Source organism: Hypanus sabinus, chromosome 19, assembly GCF_030144855.1.
Source record: "Hypanus sabinus isolate sHypSab1 chromosome 19, sHypSab1.hap1, whole genome shotgun sequence".
NCBI lineage: Eukaryota > Metazoa > Chordata > Chondrichthyes > Myliobatiformes > Dasyatidae > Hypanus > Hypanus sabinus.
In genome coordinates this window covers 8890379-8907325 of record NC_082724.1, presented here as the reverse complement: position 1 = coordinate 8907325, position 16947 = coordinate 8890379, and the positions used below count along the sequence as shown (strand labels likewise).

Below are 16947 nucleotides of genomic sequence, written 5' to 3'. Positions count from 1 at the left end.
GGACCTTCAGCCTATCGAATCGTCTTCGCCATTCAGTCATGGCCAAATTTTTTTCAATTCCATTCTTTCATCTTCTCCATGTAACTCTTAACACCCCCCACCAATCAAAGACCTATCGTTTGCTGCCCTAAATACACATACTGACTTGGGCTCCACAGCCCTCTTTGGGAACAAATTCCTCTGACTCTGAATACACTCTCCGTCTGAAGGAATTTCTTCTCATCTCACTTCTTTTTTTTTTCTTGGTATTTTGCAGCTTAGTTGTCTCTTTCCAATATTTTTATTAATTTACATATAAGAATACAGAGTACAAGCAAAAAAAAATATATATATCAATACATTATACTAAATTGCACATAAAGACTCCTTACCCTGTATTCAAACAGATTAATTAATTAATCTCACTTCTGAAGAGACATCTCTTCATTCTGAGGCTGTGCTCTTGGATGCTGGACTGTTGTGCATGTCTATTCTGTCCTGGCTTTTCAGTATCTGGTAGGTTTCAATGAGATCCCTCCCCACTCCTTCTGAACTTCGTCGAGTGTAGGCCCCACAACATCAAGCACTTCTGTGCTGCATCTCTAGGACTCCGGTGTAGGAGAGCTCATGGCTCTTCCAGCTTGCTTTTCCTATTCTGTATGTTATATAGTCATAGAGCAGTATTGTGTACAAACAGGCCCTTCAGCCCATCTAGTCTGTGCTGATCTCTTACTCTGCCTAGTCCCATCAACTTGCACCCGGACCATAGCCCTCCATATCTCTCCTGTTGTGTTTTTAATATTTCAGTAGTATTTGAGTAATATTGTAAATATATTGTTTGATTAAGCATTCGTGTTTGTTTAAATTATTCATTACAGGTTATATGTACAGGTACGTGAACTGCATACCACGTGATACATGAGCATCTCACATAAAGTAAACACCAACTTAAACCTGCATTCCTAGACTTCTGTGTCTTCCTTTGATTTAGTTTAACGTTTTGAAGTTATGAAACATAACACCTCCCATCCAACTAATTATCCATAATTAAATGTTGAAATCAAATCCTCATCCACCACCTCTGTTCACAGCTCATTCCACACTGTCACCACCTTCTGAGTAGAAAAATTCCCCTAAACATTTCACCTTTCACTTTCTATACCCCTCATAATTTTGTAGACCTTTGTCCAATCTTGCCTCATTCTCCTCTGCTCCAGTACTAAGGTATTCAACCTTTCCCTGTAACTCAAGTCCTCAAGCGACACCCTTATATTCTGATGAGACTGCTTTGCTTTGGTTTCAGTGTGTAGTAAAGCTGGAGCTGACATTGTGTTTCTTGTCGACGGCTCTGGGAGTATTGGGTTTGACAACTTCCAGAAGGTGAAGCAGTTCCTGCTCAATGTGGTCTCTCATCTCCCCAACATTGGACCTGATGCAACTCAGGTAGGCTTACTCAAGTACATTGTCACCAGTCCATGTCGCCAGCTCTCATGCCCACAACTTACTAACCAAGGCATCTTTAGGAGGAAACTGGGGCACCCAGAGGAAACCTACATGTTTGCTGTTTACGTAGCATTTGACTGAGGCTGAGTTGCTAGTCTCAACGCTCAATCCAGCATGGATGGACAGCGTGCAAGGAGCTGGCCAGATTTGAACTCGGGACCATTCGCTTCAAAGTCTGGTGCTCATACCACTACACTACCAGCCAGCTAACAGGGAGAATGTACAAAACTCTTATAGACAGCGGTGGGAATTGAATTCTAATCTCGCTGTCACCGTATCACATTACATTAGCCGCTGGAAGCATGGCTACAGATGCGGGCCGCTCCCAACACAATCCTCAGATTGTGTTGGCTGTTGATGCAAAACAATGCATATATCACTGTACATTTCAATGTTTTGACATATGTATGACTAAAAACTAATACTTAAACTTGTAATCTTTAATTCTAACTATGCTACCATGCTGGTTTAATCTTCTAATTTTGTCTATGGTACTTTGTTCAGATTTCAGTGGTTCAATACAGCGATGACACTGTGATTGAAATCCCACTTGGCAAACTCAACACCCAGCAGGAACTGCTCCGAGCCATAGAAGGGCTTCAGTATCGAACTGGTGGGACTAAAACAGGTAGATTGTCCGAATAACCAAAAAGTCACTCACTGGGAGGTAGTTCACGTCACTATCTGTATGTCTGTGTGATTAGACCCTGGCATGGGTAAGAGTGAAGAAGTTCTCTTTAAGCATTCCTCCTTTTTCCCTTAACCTATGACCTCTAGTTCTAGCTTCACCCAACCTCAGTGGAAACAGCCTGCTTGCATTTACCCTGTCTATACCTCTCCTAATTTTATGTACCTCTATCAAATCTCCCTTCATCTTCTTATGCTCTAGGGAATAAAGCCCTTAACTATTCAAACTTTCCCAGTAACTCAGGTTCTCGAGTCCCGGCAACATCCTTGTAATTTTTTTTCTGTGCTCTTTCAATCTTATTGATAAATGAAAAACTTCACTTTTTAATTTCTTTTGTTTTGGGAGATCAAGCATTGCTGGCACAGTATTTCTCAGCCATTCCTAATTGTCCTTCAGTATGTGAAGACAGTTTTTTTCTGAATGGTATCAAATTCCTTGAAAGTTGTTAGAACCACTCATTGAACATGGAACGTAGAACTTAGAATTGAATCTAGTCCGTGATCAATCTAACCCATAATCCTCCATTTTTCTTTCATTCAAATGTTAACTTTTGCCAACTCTTATACTTAATGCCCTAACCAATGACAGCTTGCCTGCCGTACACCTTTTCTGCCATTCTATTCACTTGTCTTACCACTTTCTGGGAGCTATGGACTTGCGCCTCGAGATCCATCTCTCCAAACATGACTAACTCAAACACAGAACATTACAGCATATTCCAGGCCCTTTGGCACATGATCTTCCATGATCAATCTAACCCTTCCCTCCTAAATAGCCAATAGCTTTCCATTTTCCTTTCATCCATGTGCAAATCTATCGGCATCTACCACGGTCTCTGGCAGCACATTCCACAAAGACACCACTCACTGTGTTTAAAAACCTTTTGGCAACAAGAATATGAATCTTATTGTTGTATATGGTGACACTGGGGTAAAATTTGACCCCATCATGTTCTGATTCAGAGATGAAAGTTATATATTAAACAAAGTTCTTCATTTTTTCTTTGCCATCTCCATTTCTGTTTTTTCACAGGGAAGGCCATAGATTTTGTCCTGCGTAACGTGCTTCATACCTCTGCAGGGAGACGCCCACAAGTTCCTGCCTTGCTGGTCCTCATAACAGACGGCCGCTCGGACGACAGAGTTGTGGATGCTGTAGAGAGAGCAAGGGCCGCAGGTATTCTTCATCCACTCTTCACATTGACGTAGGGGCTCATCAGACATCAGGAGACCAAATGCTGAATCTGTAGTTTGGTCCACAGCTTTTTTAGGGATTATTGGGGAGGGGGAATTCTCCTCCTTGGTCCTCTGCCCACCACCAACTTCCAGCCTTATAAAGATTCCAGATCTTGTGAACCACTGAGAAGGCAACAGCCGAGTCATACATCTGTCCTTCATTATCATTGGAGTAAATCATAGAACTGTGTATTAAACCAGGAGGTATATACATAGGATGAAAATATTCAGTGTTCAGAATCAAAATCAAAATCAGATTTATTAATTCATTCGTTATGTGCCATGTTGTATGATGTAGGCGATCATGGTCTTTCCATAACCATGATTGTTCTTGGCTAATTTTTCTGCAAACGTGTTTTGCCATTGCCTTCTTCTGGGCAGTGACTTTACAAGACGGGTGACCCCAGCCATTATCAATACTCTTCAGAGACTGTCTGCCTGGCATCAGTGGTTACATAACCAGGACGTGATATGTGCCAGTTGCTCACACAGTCATCCTACACCTGCCCCCCTGGCTTCACGTGACACTGATCAGGAGCTACACCTTTCCCAAGGGTGAGCTTCAGGCTAGTGGAGGGAAGGAGCACCTCACACCTCCTTTGGTAGAGACATATCTCCACCCTGCCATCCCAAAACCCATATACAGTGAAATTTGTTATTTTGTGGAAGCAGTACTGGGTATGACATAAAAAATATGTAAGTTAAAATAACATATACATAAGTAAACAGTGCAAAAGATTTGCTTTTTAACTGGTTCAGCACAACATTGTGGGCTGAATGGCCTGTTCCTGTGCTGTACTCTTCTATGTCTATGTCTAAAAGAGGAAAATTGAGGGAGTGGTCAAGGATTCTTGGACCTTTCAGAAATCTGATGGCAGAGGGAAAGAAGCTGTTGTTAATCTTCAATTTTTTTTCCAGGTTTTGAGGACATAGGTTTAAGGTGGGAGGGGAAAGTTTTAATAGGAACCTAACGTTTAAGCAGAAGGTTACAAGTGTATAAACTAAGTTGAGAGAGGAAGCGGTTGAAGGAGGTACAGTAACAGCTTTTAAACAACAGTTGGCCAGGTTCATGGATAGAGCAGAAACTTGGAAATTTTATATGGGTCTCAACAATGTGGGTACAGGGAGGATATTTCTGCTGACTGAGCAGTCTGGAGCCAGGGATCCCAGCTTCAGAATAAGGGATAAGAAATGAACATTTAACCCATGAACACTACCTCACTACCTTTTTATTTCTGTTTTTGCTCTACTTATTTAATCTGGTTAATATACAAACATAGACTTACTGTAATTGTTTTTTCTATATTTATCATGTATTGCATTGTACTGCTGCTGCAAAGTTAACAGATTTCATGACATGTACCAGTGATATTAAACCTGATTCTGATTCTGATTTACTATGCAGATAGGGAGAAATCTCATCAGCTTGAGAATGGGAATATAATTCTCCACCCAGAGAGATTAGATGGATTATTTTTTGATCATCTCAGCTTTATTTGTCACGTATACATTGAGACAGACAGTGAAATGCATCGTTTGTGTCAGATCAAGTCAGTGAGGATTGTGCTGGGCAGCCCACAAGCGTCACCATGCATTTGGCATCAACAAAGTGTGCCCACAAATCCCCAACCCCAATCCATACATCTCTGGAGTGTAGGAGGAAACTGGAGCACCCAGAGTAAACTCATGTGGTCATGAGGAGAAGGTAAAAAGTCCTTGCAGGTAGTGTGGAATTGAACCCTGACCTTGCTGCAGGTGTCGTATGCAGTTGGCATTGGGCTAGCAGAGAGCGTTACGCTAACTGCTTATGCTACCGTGCCACCCTCTTTGCTGTGCAGAGCTGGTCATTTTGTTTAAACAGAGATCAATAGGTTTTTGAATATTCAAGGAGAAATGGGTTACAGAGATAGTGATGGTGGAGTGAAAGATGGGCCGTCATCTCAAAGAATGGTTGATCAGTGCAGAAGGAGCAGGTTTCTGTTTCCATGTCACATCAAGGAGTGATTGGGTGGAATTGGGCTTGGGGACATCTGGAGAAAGATGACCCAGTTTTACTCTATTCCTGCAACACAGGAGAGAAAACCAGTCTATAACTCAGCTACTCGTTATCTCCATGTTAGGTATCCACATGTATGCAGTTGGCGTCGGGCAAGCAGATATCAATGAACTGCAGAGTATCGTTTCTGACGGAGACTCGAAGCACATCTTCTATGCAGAAAACTTTGAGATGCTCGCCCAGTTTGAAGGGGCCCTGGCAGATGTAATCTGTGTTGCTGCCAGCAAGCCAAATGTAAGTGGTATGAACCCATTGCAAAAGATTTCAAATGGACCTGTGTGTAGGGCAAAAGAACTCCTCTGCCTCACTTTTCCACCATTTAATTTTCCTAACCCTTTGATTCACCTCAAAGTTTTATCGTTCTCTGTGTCTTCATCTGCCTAGGCTATAATTTCTGAAGTATGCTCTCTAAATCCCTTATCCTCCTGCTTCCTTAAAGCTGTCGGAACCTGATGTTTTTGTGATCCAAACATTCTTTGGAAAACAAGAATAAGCATAAAGCTTATTAGAGTCAAAGAAAAGTACAGCTTAAAAACAGGCCCTTCGGCCCATCTAGTCCATCCAGGATCATTTAAACTGCCTACCCTGATCCACTTACACCGGGGCCAAGGCCCTCCATACACATGCCATCTATATATCTATCCAAATTTTTCTTAAACTTTGAAATCAAGCTCATGTTCCCCTTAAACTATTCACCTTTCACCCTTAACCCATGACCTCTGGTTATAGCCCCACACAACCTCAGTGGGAAAAGCCTGCTTGCAGTTACCCTATCTATACCCCTCATAATTTTGTATACCTCTATCAAATCTCCCCTCATATTTCTATGTTTCAAGGAATAAAGTCCTCCTATTCAATCTTTCCTTTCAACTCAGGTCCTCCAGACCCGGCAACATCCTTGTAAATTTTCTCTGAACTCTTTCAACCTTATTTACATCTTTCCTGTAGATAAGTGACTAAAACTGCACACAATACTCCAAATTAGGTCTTATACAACTTCCACATAACATCACATCTCTTGTACTCAGTATGAATTTATGAATACCAGTGTGCCGAAAGCTTTCTTTACGACCCTATCTACCTGTGACACCACATTCAATGAATTATGGACCTGTATTCCCAGAAGCCTTTGTTCTACCGCACTCATCAGTGCCCGACCATTCACTGTGTAAGACCTGCTCTGGTTGGTCCCACCGAAGTGCAAAGCCTCACACTTGTTTGTGTTAAATTCCATCTGTTATTGCGCAGGATCATTATATTAAGTGTTACAAGTTCAGAAGGGGAACAAGAAAGTGGAGCCAAGGAACAAAGGAAAGGCAAAGGATAAAGAAATTATGGGCATCTCCTACTCAGACGAAACATAACAACATTCCAGTGATAACAATTAAACTATAAAATAGCTTGATTCAAGTGATGAGACACCTGCGATTGAAAACTAAGAAATTTTTAGCAAAATACAGAAGTACCTGTACCATAATTGCAGGAAAATCCACTGAACTATTACATAGGTTATTGTATAAAAAATGCTAGCAAGCATTGGAAACTTAAACAACAAGGAAATTAACAAGTCTACACCCGAATCCAACAAAACACACCTCTCCATCCAATCTTGTTCATCTGCTGGGCGTTGGGGCTTGTCTGAGAATGCGCTTGTGTGGTTTAAAGGTGCTATATAAATGCAAACTATTGATGTAATTAAGAATTAGATTATTAGTGTCTGTAACTGTAACACTGTAGTCTGTATCCTGATACTGCTTTTTCACTTGTACTTCCTCAAAATTGTATAAATCGAGTGGACAACCAATGACTTTATCCTAGAGTGGAAATAGCTAATACAAGGAAGCATAGGATATGCCGACGTGACAAGGGTTCAAAGAAGGTTCACGAGAATGATTCCAGGTTTGAAAGGCTTCTCATATGATAGCTCTGGGCCTCTACTCACTGGAATCCAGAAGAATGAGGGGTGACCTCATTGAAACCGGTCAAATGCTGAAAGGCCTCGATAGAGTGGATGTGGAGAGGATGTTTCCTGTAGTGCGGGAATCTAAGACCAGAGGATACAGCCTCAGAATAGAGGGGTATCCTTTTAGAATGGAGATGAGAAGGAATTTCTTGAGCCAGGGAGTGGGGAATCTGTGGAATTTGTTGCCATATGCGACTATGGAGGCCAAGACATTGAGTATATTTAAGGCAGAGATTAATTGGTTCTTGATTAGTCAAGGCATGAAGGGATAAGGGGAGAAGGCAAAACATTGGTGCTGAAAGGGAAATGGATCAGCTATGATGAAATGGTAGGGTAGACTTGATGGGCTAAATGGCCGAATCCTGCTCCTTCCTATATCTTATGGTCTTATAATTTTCAAGTGTTTGGAGGAAAGTGCAGAGAATGAATAGAATAAAGTAATCTCACTGCTCAACTCTTTTTTTCACATTTCCTGATATAAAATTCCCTCTCACATAATTTTAAGATGAAAGTATAGAGGGGATGTCAGAGGTGGGTTCATTATATAGGGTGGTGGGTGCGTGGAGCATCCCGCCAGCAACGGTGATGGAGACAGATACTTTAGAGACATTTAAGAGACTTTTAGGCACATGGACGATAGTAAACTGGAGAACTACTTGGGAAGGAAGGGTTAGATCGATCTTGGAGTAGATTAAATTGTTGGTACAGCATCATGGGCCAAAGGGCTGTACGCTGCAGTACCGATTTATATTCTACAGTACTGTGCAGAACAAACACGAGAAAATCTGCAGACGCTGGAAATCCAAAGCGGCACACACAAGATGCTGGAGGAACTCAGCAGGTCAAGCAGCATCTACGGAAAGGAGTAAACAGTCGAAGTTTGGGCCGAGACCGTTCATCTGTATGTGTGTGTGTGTGTGTCTAAGATTTTTGCACTGTTCTCTATATTCCAAAGTAGTATGCTTTGAGATAAATCTGTGTGGATGGTTTACAAAACTTGAGTTTTACGCAGTAGCTGGGTAAATATGGCAATAATATACAAGCACCAAATACCAATACTTCTGAAAGTTTTGGAAGTTTCTCAGGTCATGTGAAAATTAATTCTGAATATTCTTTTCTTTAGGGTAATGGTGTAGACCACTGTCCCTCCCGTTGCCAAAAGGTAGATATCTTTATGTTGCATGAATCTAAGAGTGAAAGTACATTTATTATCAATGTATGTATGCAGTATACAACCCTGAGGTTCGCATTCCCCACAGACAGCCATGAAACAAAGAAACACCATGGAACATGAAGGAAAACATCAAACACCAAACGCACAGACAAAAAGGAACAAATTGCACAAACGGCAAAAAACAAGTGAAAAACACAGAATGTAAAACATCGAACCACAGAATCATGGAAACAGTCTAGGAATGTTCAGTTCAGTTCAATTCAGCTCTGTGTCATTCATTAACTGCAGGCCGCAGAGCCAGTCCTCCCAACCCAACTCGCACACACAATATCACAAAGGATTTTCAGTCTCCTTGCTTTTCATCACTCACAATTGTCACATATTAGTTCAACGTTCAAAGTACATTTATTACTAAAGTATGCATACATTATACAATCTTGAGGTTCGTCTCCTAACAGGCAGCCATGAATCAAAGAAACCCAAAAGAACCCATTAAAAAAAGACCATCGAACATGCAATGTGCAGAGAGAAAACAAATCATTCATGCAATAAAAACAAGCAAATAGCTTTCTGAACAGAATCCACAGAGAGTTTTCAGCAGAAAACAGAGCAATGAGCTGAACAGGCCAGTCTCTCGCTTCGGATCCCAGCACCTTGACCTTTTTAAACTGGCCCAGCACCTTAACTGTCATCCAAACATTGGGTTCTGTTACCATCTTAAAGAATTGATAGTAGCATTTAGAATGAAGATCATTTAGAAAGGAGTTGATAGATTGGTACTGTAGCATAATGCTTTACAGCTCCAGTTCTAAAACTGGGGTTCAATTCCCATTGCCTGTTTGTAAGGAGTGTGTGTGTTCTTCTGTGACCTTGTGGGTTTCCTCTGGGCTCTTTGGTTTCCTCCCACAATCCAAAGACGCTTGGATTACAATTAGTGAGTTGTGGGCATGTTATGTTGGAACCAAGAACATTATAACACTTGCAGGTTGCCCCAGCACAGCCTTTGACTGTGTTAGTCATTGACACAAATGATGCACTTCAGTGTTTGTTTCAATATTTTAATTTACAAAATTCTATTGTAGGCACATGGATGATAGAGACATGGAGGGCTATGTAAGAGGGAAGGGATAGATTGAGCTTAGAGCAGGCTGAAAGGTTGACATAGCATCGTGGGCCAAAGGCTCCATACTGCACTTTAATGTTCTTATGTTCCATGTTAACCATACCTGGCTCATCAGAGTCTCTAATCTTAGAGCCATAGTAGAGTTGTAGAGTAAAAAGAGAGAATAGATCAGCTTTATTTGTCACATGAACACTGAAACATCAAAAGACACAGTGAAATGCTTTGTTTGCATTAAATCAAATCAGTGAGGATTATGCCAGGCAGCCTGCAAATGTCACCAATCTTCTGGTGCCAGCATAGCCTGCCCACAACTGCAAACCCTCACCCATGCATCTTTGGACTGTGGGAGGAAACTGGAGCACCCAGTGGAAACCCACGCAGTCACAGGGAGAACTTTACAGGCAATGCTGGAATTGAAACCTGATCGTCAATCACTGTCAGAGTGATAGCGTTATGCCAACTGCTACATTACCATGTGATCCACAATTGTGAAAGATTGAAACAGGCCATTTTGGTCTGTGCTGATCCACAATCCTATTTATCTGTCTCTACTAATCCCATTTTACCATGTTGATTCAAATTCACCCTGTGCTCTGTTCAATCAAGTACCTTCCCAGATGCCTCTTAAAAAGTTGTTACTGTTCCTGCTTCCACCATCTCCTTTGGCAGCTCACTCCAGATTTCAACCAACCTGCTTGTAGATGGATCCAAGTTCCTTGAATGAGGACTAAGAAAAGGAGTTGGTTTGGCATCTGACAAGGCTATGGTTGACACTCAGAGCTATGTCCACGCACCTGCTCTGACCCAAATCCTTGATTTCCATAATGTCCAAAACTTAATCAATCCCCTTCATGAGTCCACTCAACGTCTAAGTGTTTCATAAACATAAGTGATTCTGCTGGTATTGGAAACCCAAAGCAGCACACACAAAATGCTAGAGGAATTCAGCAGCTGAAGTAGCATTTATGGAGGGGAACAAACAGTTGATGTTTTGGGCCAAGATCCTTTCTCAGGAATGTCTCATTAAAAAATCAGCAACTGTTTATTCCCCTCTATAGATGCTGCCTGACCTGCTGAGTTTCTCCTTCGTTGTCTGTGTGTTTGAGCATTCTTCGCCACAGCAGTGGAGAATTCACTTGCCCACTACCTGGCAAAGACCTTGCGTTGATTTTGTTCAGAATGATTGACAAAGTTATTGTGTTTGTTTTCTTTCACACAGGGTGAGAAAGGTGAATCAGGAAAAGATGTAAGTATTGTCTTTACTGTTAAATTAGAGATTCTCAGTCAAAAATCCTACTTCTAGAGTAGGATTTGTTCCCTTGTTTTAGTTTTTAAGTCCTTCCTCTTTAGTAACTTTCTCTCCACCAGTATCTTCCCCTCCAATGGGGAATGTTTTGAGCTAGGATTCATTTCTGGAAGCTTGAAGGGTGGAGAAGTGAAATGGTAAACAATGGTAATGGGTCTCCTTGGCTCTGGTTTCCAGTCTAGAATTCACTCAGTAGGCTGCGTGCCTTTGATGACAGGCTGTGGTCCAATAAACAACATGACCTTTCAACATCACCAGAGAACATTATAGTACAGGAACAGGTCCTTCAGCCCCCAGTGACTGTGCTGAATGCAATGTCAAATTAAACCAGGTCAGGCAGTATCTATGGAGAAGAATAAACAGTTGATGTTTTGGGCTGAAACTCTTCATCAGGACCTGTTCGCCCTGTTTTGATATTTTTATTAGTATTAAATCAAAGCATTCTAAAGGATCAGAAAAAAAATCACAATTGTCAGTTTTTAATGGGCCATGTGGCTTGCTGTCAATGGCAGATTTACTGCCAACCCTAATTGCCAGGGGGAGGCTGTTGTCTTAGTTACTGGAGTCCTTTTGGGGAAGGTGCTCCTAATTAAAGAATGGTGATATATTTCCAGGTTTGGATGGTAAAATTGGATGTGTGCTGTCCCTCTGGTTTTCAAACACCCTTTTGATATTTTTTTCCAGGAACTTGTGGGGATTGCTTCCCCAGAGATTTATCTTCAGTTCCTGCACACTAGAAGCTTGGGTATGGCAATCTCAGGCTGACAGAGTACTGAGGAACTGTGGGGTTTGGTTTTCTTCCACACGAATAGAAGTTGTTTTCTAATGCCACCATGTTTTTCCTTTTGTAACTGAGTTTGCCAGTTTTGGTGTTTTAGTTGTAATGTTCTGTGTTGGTCTTTTGTCCGCTTTTCAGGGAAATCGAGGCAGAGATGGTGTCAATGGACGGAATGGTGAACCAGTAAGTATTCGTCCTTTCCTATAACCTCTGCTGTCCACGTCCTAACTCACACTGTTCTGGTCATCCATTGCCCTAACCAGCTCTGGCTCCTGGCTAGGCAGCAACTTTCAAAGATTCAAAGTTCAAAGTATATTTATAATAAAAGTCTGGATGCACTATACAACCCTGAAATTTGTCTTCCCTACAGACAGTCACGAAACAAAGAAACACCACGGAGCCAACCTGTTTAAAGAAAAACATCAAAGAGCAAACCACCACGTGCAGAAAAAAATCACACAAACATCAACAAAAAAAATGAGTGAAAACACAGAATATAAAAACACAAAATCAAAAGGCATATTACAGTCCAGCTCAATGTTCATTACCTGCAGGCTGCACCAATTCAAAAATCATCCAAAAATAGTAGCAAGAAAGAGAGATCAGAACTAGAACACATCCTAAACCTGAGAGTCCAAATCTACAATCTGTGTCAACTAACTCTTGCTCTGACACCGTCTTGTCTTGTCCATACTGCATCAACCACTGCCACTGGGCAATAAACATGCAGGAGCTGTGTGTGGTTAAGTGCCTTGCTCAAGGTCGAACTAACGACCTTCAGATCGCCCGTCCAGAGCCTTAACCACTTGGCCACGTGCCAACAGCATTGAGAGAGAGAGAGATCATGCAGACACAAGGACCTTCCCTCAGGAGCAGTGACAGAGAGAGCAAGAGACTGTCACGCACAGATATCTTCTCTGGCAGCAGCCAGCGAGAGGCGCTGAACACTTGCTTGCCCCCCATGCCTGCCTCGATGATTTCAGTCTTCCTCGGCGTTTTAATGAGTGAGATCAGCGAGAGAATAAGTCAATCATGGGCCTGTGCCCCACCTCGTGGCTTTCTGACCTCATGGAACACTCTCAGAGACAGCAAAGCACCAGATCACTTGATTGGCCAGAACTCACACCACCACATTGTAAGTTACAGGCTCCTACAGTAGCAGAACCATAGCTGAAATAAAAAGATGTAAAAGAAATAAAAAGAATTGCTTCATGACCTGTCTTGAGGATGTCGCCTCCAGTAGCATTGTTTGCTGGCACCATCTTCATCTGGTAAATTGTTCTACAATTTGATGACTAAGGTACTGAGGACCTCCCTGATGTTTAAATCATGATGTTTAGATCATGATGAAGCAGGACCTACTTCTGTTTGTGGCCTAGATCATCAATGGCCCACATGTACGTGAACAAAGGTTAGAATCAGATTACAATCAGGTTTATGAATTAGAATCAGTAAAATGAGAAATCAGAGGAGCAAAGGGACTTGGGAATCCTTGTGCAGGATTCCCTAAAGGTTAACTTGCAGATTAAGTTGGTGGTAAGGAAGGTCATCAATGGGCTATGCCCCACTACTGGGAGCTAAGAAACCAAGAAGAAGAGGGAAGGCAAATGCAATTGGCTTCAATTTTATACAACAGGAAGCTATGGTGACTGTGCTTCCAAAATCCATGATATTGTGTTTGGTGTGTCCGATGGATCAATTCTTGGCCTCTCAATTTAGTTGCTCCCATTAGGTCAGATTATTTCAAAACATAAGGTGAATTACCACAGTTATGCAAGTGACACACAACTGTATTTGTCTATTATGTCAGATGACCCTGTGACTCTAAACCCTCTGTTCCAGTGTCTTGCTAGCATTACAGAATGCATGAGTTCAAATTTCCTTAAACTAAGTAAGGAAAAAACAGAAAATTTGGTCATTGGTAGCAATAAAAAAAGTATTAACCTTAGAAATAAACTTGATCATCTGTTCTTACAAATCAAGCTAAAAGTAAAGAATTTACATGTCATTGTTGACCCTGAGCTAAATTTTAAGTCATATATTAACTATATTACTTAGACTGTGTTCTTTCATTTAAGGTAGTGGTCCCCAACCACTGGGCTATGGTCCAGTGGTTGGGACTACTGATTTAAGGAACACTGCAAGAGTTTCATTTATTTATAACATCTCAAAATGCAGAGAAATTGCTATACATTTATGTTTTTAGCTGATTAGACTACTGTACTGCACTTTTTCAGGACTGCCTAAGAAAAATATAAATTGGCTGCAGCTTGTTCAAATTGCACCAGCAAGAATTTTAATCAAAAAAAAAAAGAAAATCTGAGCACATTTCACCACTTCTGACATCATTACACTGGCTGCCTGTGTCCTTTGGGATTAATTTAAAAAATACTCTTTATAGTATATGAGGCTCAGAATAATCTATCTCCTCTATATATTTTGGAATATCTATCCACTTACATCACTAATCATAATCTTAGATCCAGGAACACTGGTTTGCTTAGCGTTCCTAAAGCCAAGCATACAAGAACTGGTGATGTGGCCTTTTGCTCCAATGCACCAAAACCCTGGAGTACTTTACCGACTGAGATACACCAGGCTGGCACTGTGGAACATTTTGAAACGCTTCTAAACACCTGCATGGTGAACTACATATACCTGTCTGGACACGCCCCCCCCCCCCCCCCCCCCCGCTGACTGCTCCTTTGGCTCCTCCCACAGACCCCGGTATAAAGGCGATTGGAGGCACTGCTCCTCCCTCAGTCTCCAGGATGTTGTGTGATGGTCTCTTGCTGCTGACGGTGCTTCCTTCCAGCTAATAAAAGCCTATCTCGACTCACGTCTCCGAGAGTTATTGATGGTGCATCAGCCTACTTTTTAAATCTGGCTTTCATATAAGATTAGTTAATACCTGTTAATGTTGATTATATTTATTTAATTTGGTATATTTAATTACATTTTATTCTATATAATGTTTGTCTTTACTTATGATTTTTAATAGTGAGGTAGTGTGATGGTTTCTTGGGCCGCTCTGTTCAGAAACCTAATGGCAGAGGGAAAGGAACCTTCATTGAGTATGGACCATCGGGGTCATATGCATCCCCTCAATGATAGTAGAAATGAGAAGGAGGAATGTCCAGGATGGTGAGGGATTCATGATGGATGCTGTAATGGATGATAGATTTCATGCCTGAGTTCATACCTGTTTGCTTGCTGACACTGCAGAGCACATAAAGGCTTCTATGACATCTCCTATATTGAAGCGATAAAAAGGAAAATGTGTATTTAAGAGATAGTAACCTTGGATTGTTTTTTTTTCTGTCAGGGTCGTCCTGGTTTGCCGGGACCCCCGGGACCAATAGGCCCACCCGGACCACCAGGGAAGCCGGTTACCGACGTCGGAGGAGTTCGGGGGATGAAGGGTGAGAAAGGGGAGTTGGTGAGTACTTCTGTGTAGCTTCTCAGTCACTTTCCGAGCGTAACCTTGTTTTTGTTGGGCACCACTATGATGTGTGGAATGCTTCTACTTTCTAGGGCTATCCAGGGAGGGATGGTGTGCCTGGATCGCCTGGAAGACCAGGAAACCCGGGTTCACCTGGTCTATTGGTGAGTAACGTGCACACCTATCTACACCTTCATAGAGTCATAGAGTGCTATATCTTAGAAACAGCCCATCTAGTCTGTGCCAAACTATTATTTTGCCTAGTTCCTTTGACTCAGCTCCAGACCAAAGCCATCCATACCCCTCCCAACCACATTCTTATCCAAACTTCTCCTAAATGTTGCAATCAAACCCTCATCCACAACTTCCTCTGGCAGCTCATTCCACACTCACACCACCCTCTGAGTGAAGGAGTTCCCCCATGTTCCCTTTAGCATTTCAAATTTCACTCTTAACCCGTGACGTGTAGTTCTAGTCTCACCCAACTCCCGTGGAAAAAGCATTCTTACATTTACCATATCTAAACCTCTCATAGTTTTATATTCCTCCATCAAGACTTCCCTCATTCTCCTGCACTCCAGGGAGCCAAGTCAAAACCTATTCAATCTTTCCCGATAACTCAGGATCTCAAGTCCCTGCAACATCTTGTACATTTTCTCTGCACTCCCTCAATCTTATTGATATCTTTCGTGTAGGTAGGTGACCAGAACTGTGTACAGTACTCCAAATTAGGCCTCATCAGCATCTGATACATCTTCAACATAACATTCCAACTCCTGAACTCAGTTGATTTATGAAGGCCATAACTGGGCTGGCTTCCGAGAGAAGTTGGAAACCTGGCACCAGCCCTCACTTAGTTGTGGAGTTGTACTCATAGAAACAGGCCCTTCAGCCTACTGATTCTGTGCTGTTCCTCATTTACACCAATCCTACAGCAACACCATTAAAGGTTACAGATTAAAAGAAGATTAACTTTAGTTCTCTCATGTTAATCAAAACATTGAGATGCATTGCTTCAACCTTTATTGTCATTTAACCATACACATCTATGCAGCTAAATGAAACATCGTTCCTCAGGGGCCAAGGGGCAAAACACAGTCGATACATTGTAGTCAGCATATAGTTATGATCCAGCACATACAGTCACAAAGTAAAATTAACACAAGCCCCTGAGTGGGATGGTCTCAAGACTGATAGCCCATGATACCCCTTGTATTAGCCTTCTGCCCTGGCAAAAGTCTCTGGCTGTCTACTCAATCTATGTCTCTTATCATCTTGTATACCTCTATCAAATGTTCTCTCATTCTTCTTCACTCCAAAGAGAAAACCCCAAGTTCACTAAACCTACCCTCATAGGGTATGCTCTCTAATCAAGGCAGAATCTTGGTAAATCTCCTCTGCACCCTCTCTAAAGCTTCCACATCCTTCTGTCATGTACCATTCAGTTAGGTCTTCTGAATGGACAGTAACAAACTACAGCAACTCAGATTGTAGGCACGTTTAATATTTGCAAGGGGAGACTACATTATAGCTTCAATCTTACAGCTCAAAACAGATCATTTTTATATGCTTGCAGAGGCCAGTAATCACCAACTTCATGTCACCCCATCCCTTAACTGCATCCTGTTTTATCTTGCATTTGTCTTACATGAACTATCAGTCTCTTTGTCTTTGAGACCAACCCCCCCCAAAAAAAACTA

The 16947-nt window shown here is 41.7% G+C and overlaps 1 protein-coding gene across 1 annotated transcript in view; it reads left to right on the top strand.

Moving 5' to 3' along the window:
- col7a1 (collagen, type VII, alpha 1) overlaps positions 1-16947 on the top strand; it is a 320662-nt gene that overhangs the window by 129799 nt on the left and 173916 nt on the right. The window contains exons 29-37 of the mRNA XM_059943970.1: positions 1283-1422; positions 1987-2110; positions 3203-3346; positions 5526-5695; positions 8548-8586; positions 10941-10967; positions 11944-11988; positions 15131-15244; positions 15340-15411. Of these exons, the coding sequence (XP_059799953.1) occupies positions 1283-1422; positions 1987-2110; positions 3203-3346; positions 5526-5695; positions 8548-8586; positions 10941-10967; positions 11944-11988; positions 15131-15244; positions 15340-15411 (875 nt within the window). The remainder of the gene's footprint in view (positions 1-1282; positions 1423-1986; positions 2111-3202; positions 3347-5525; positions 5696-8547; positions 8587-10940; positions 10968-11943; positions 11989-15130; positions 15245-15339; positions 15412-16947) is intronic.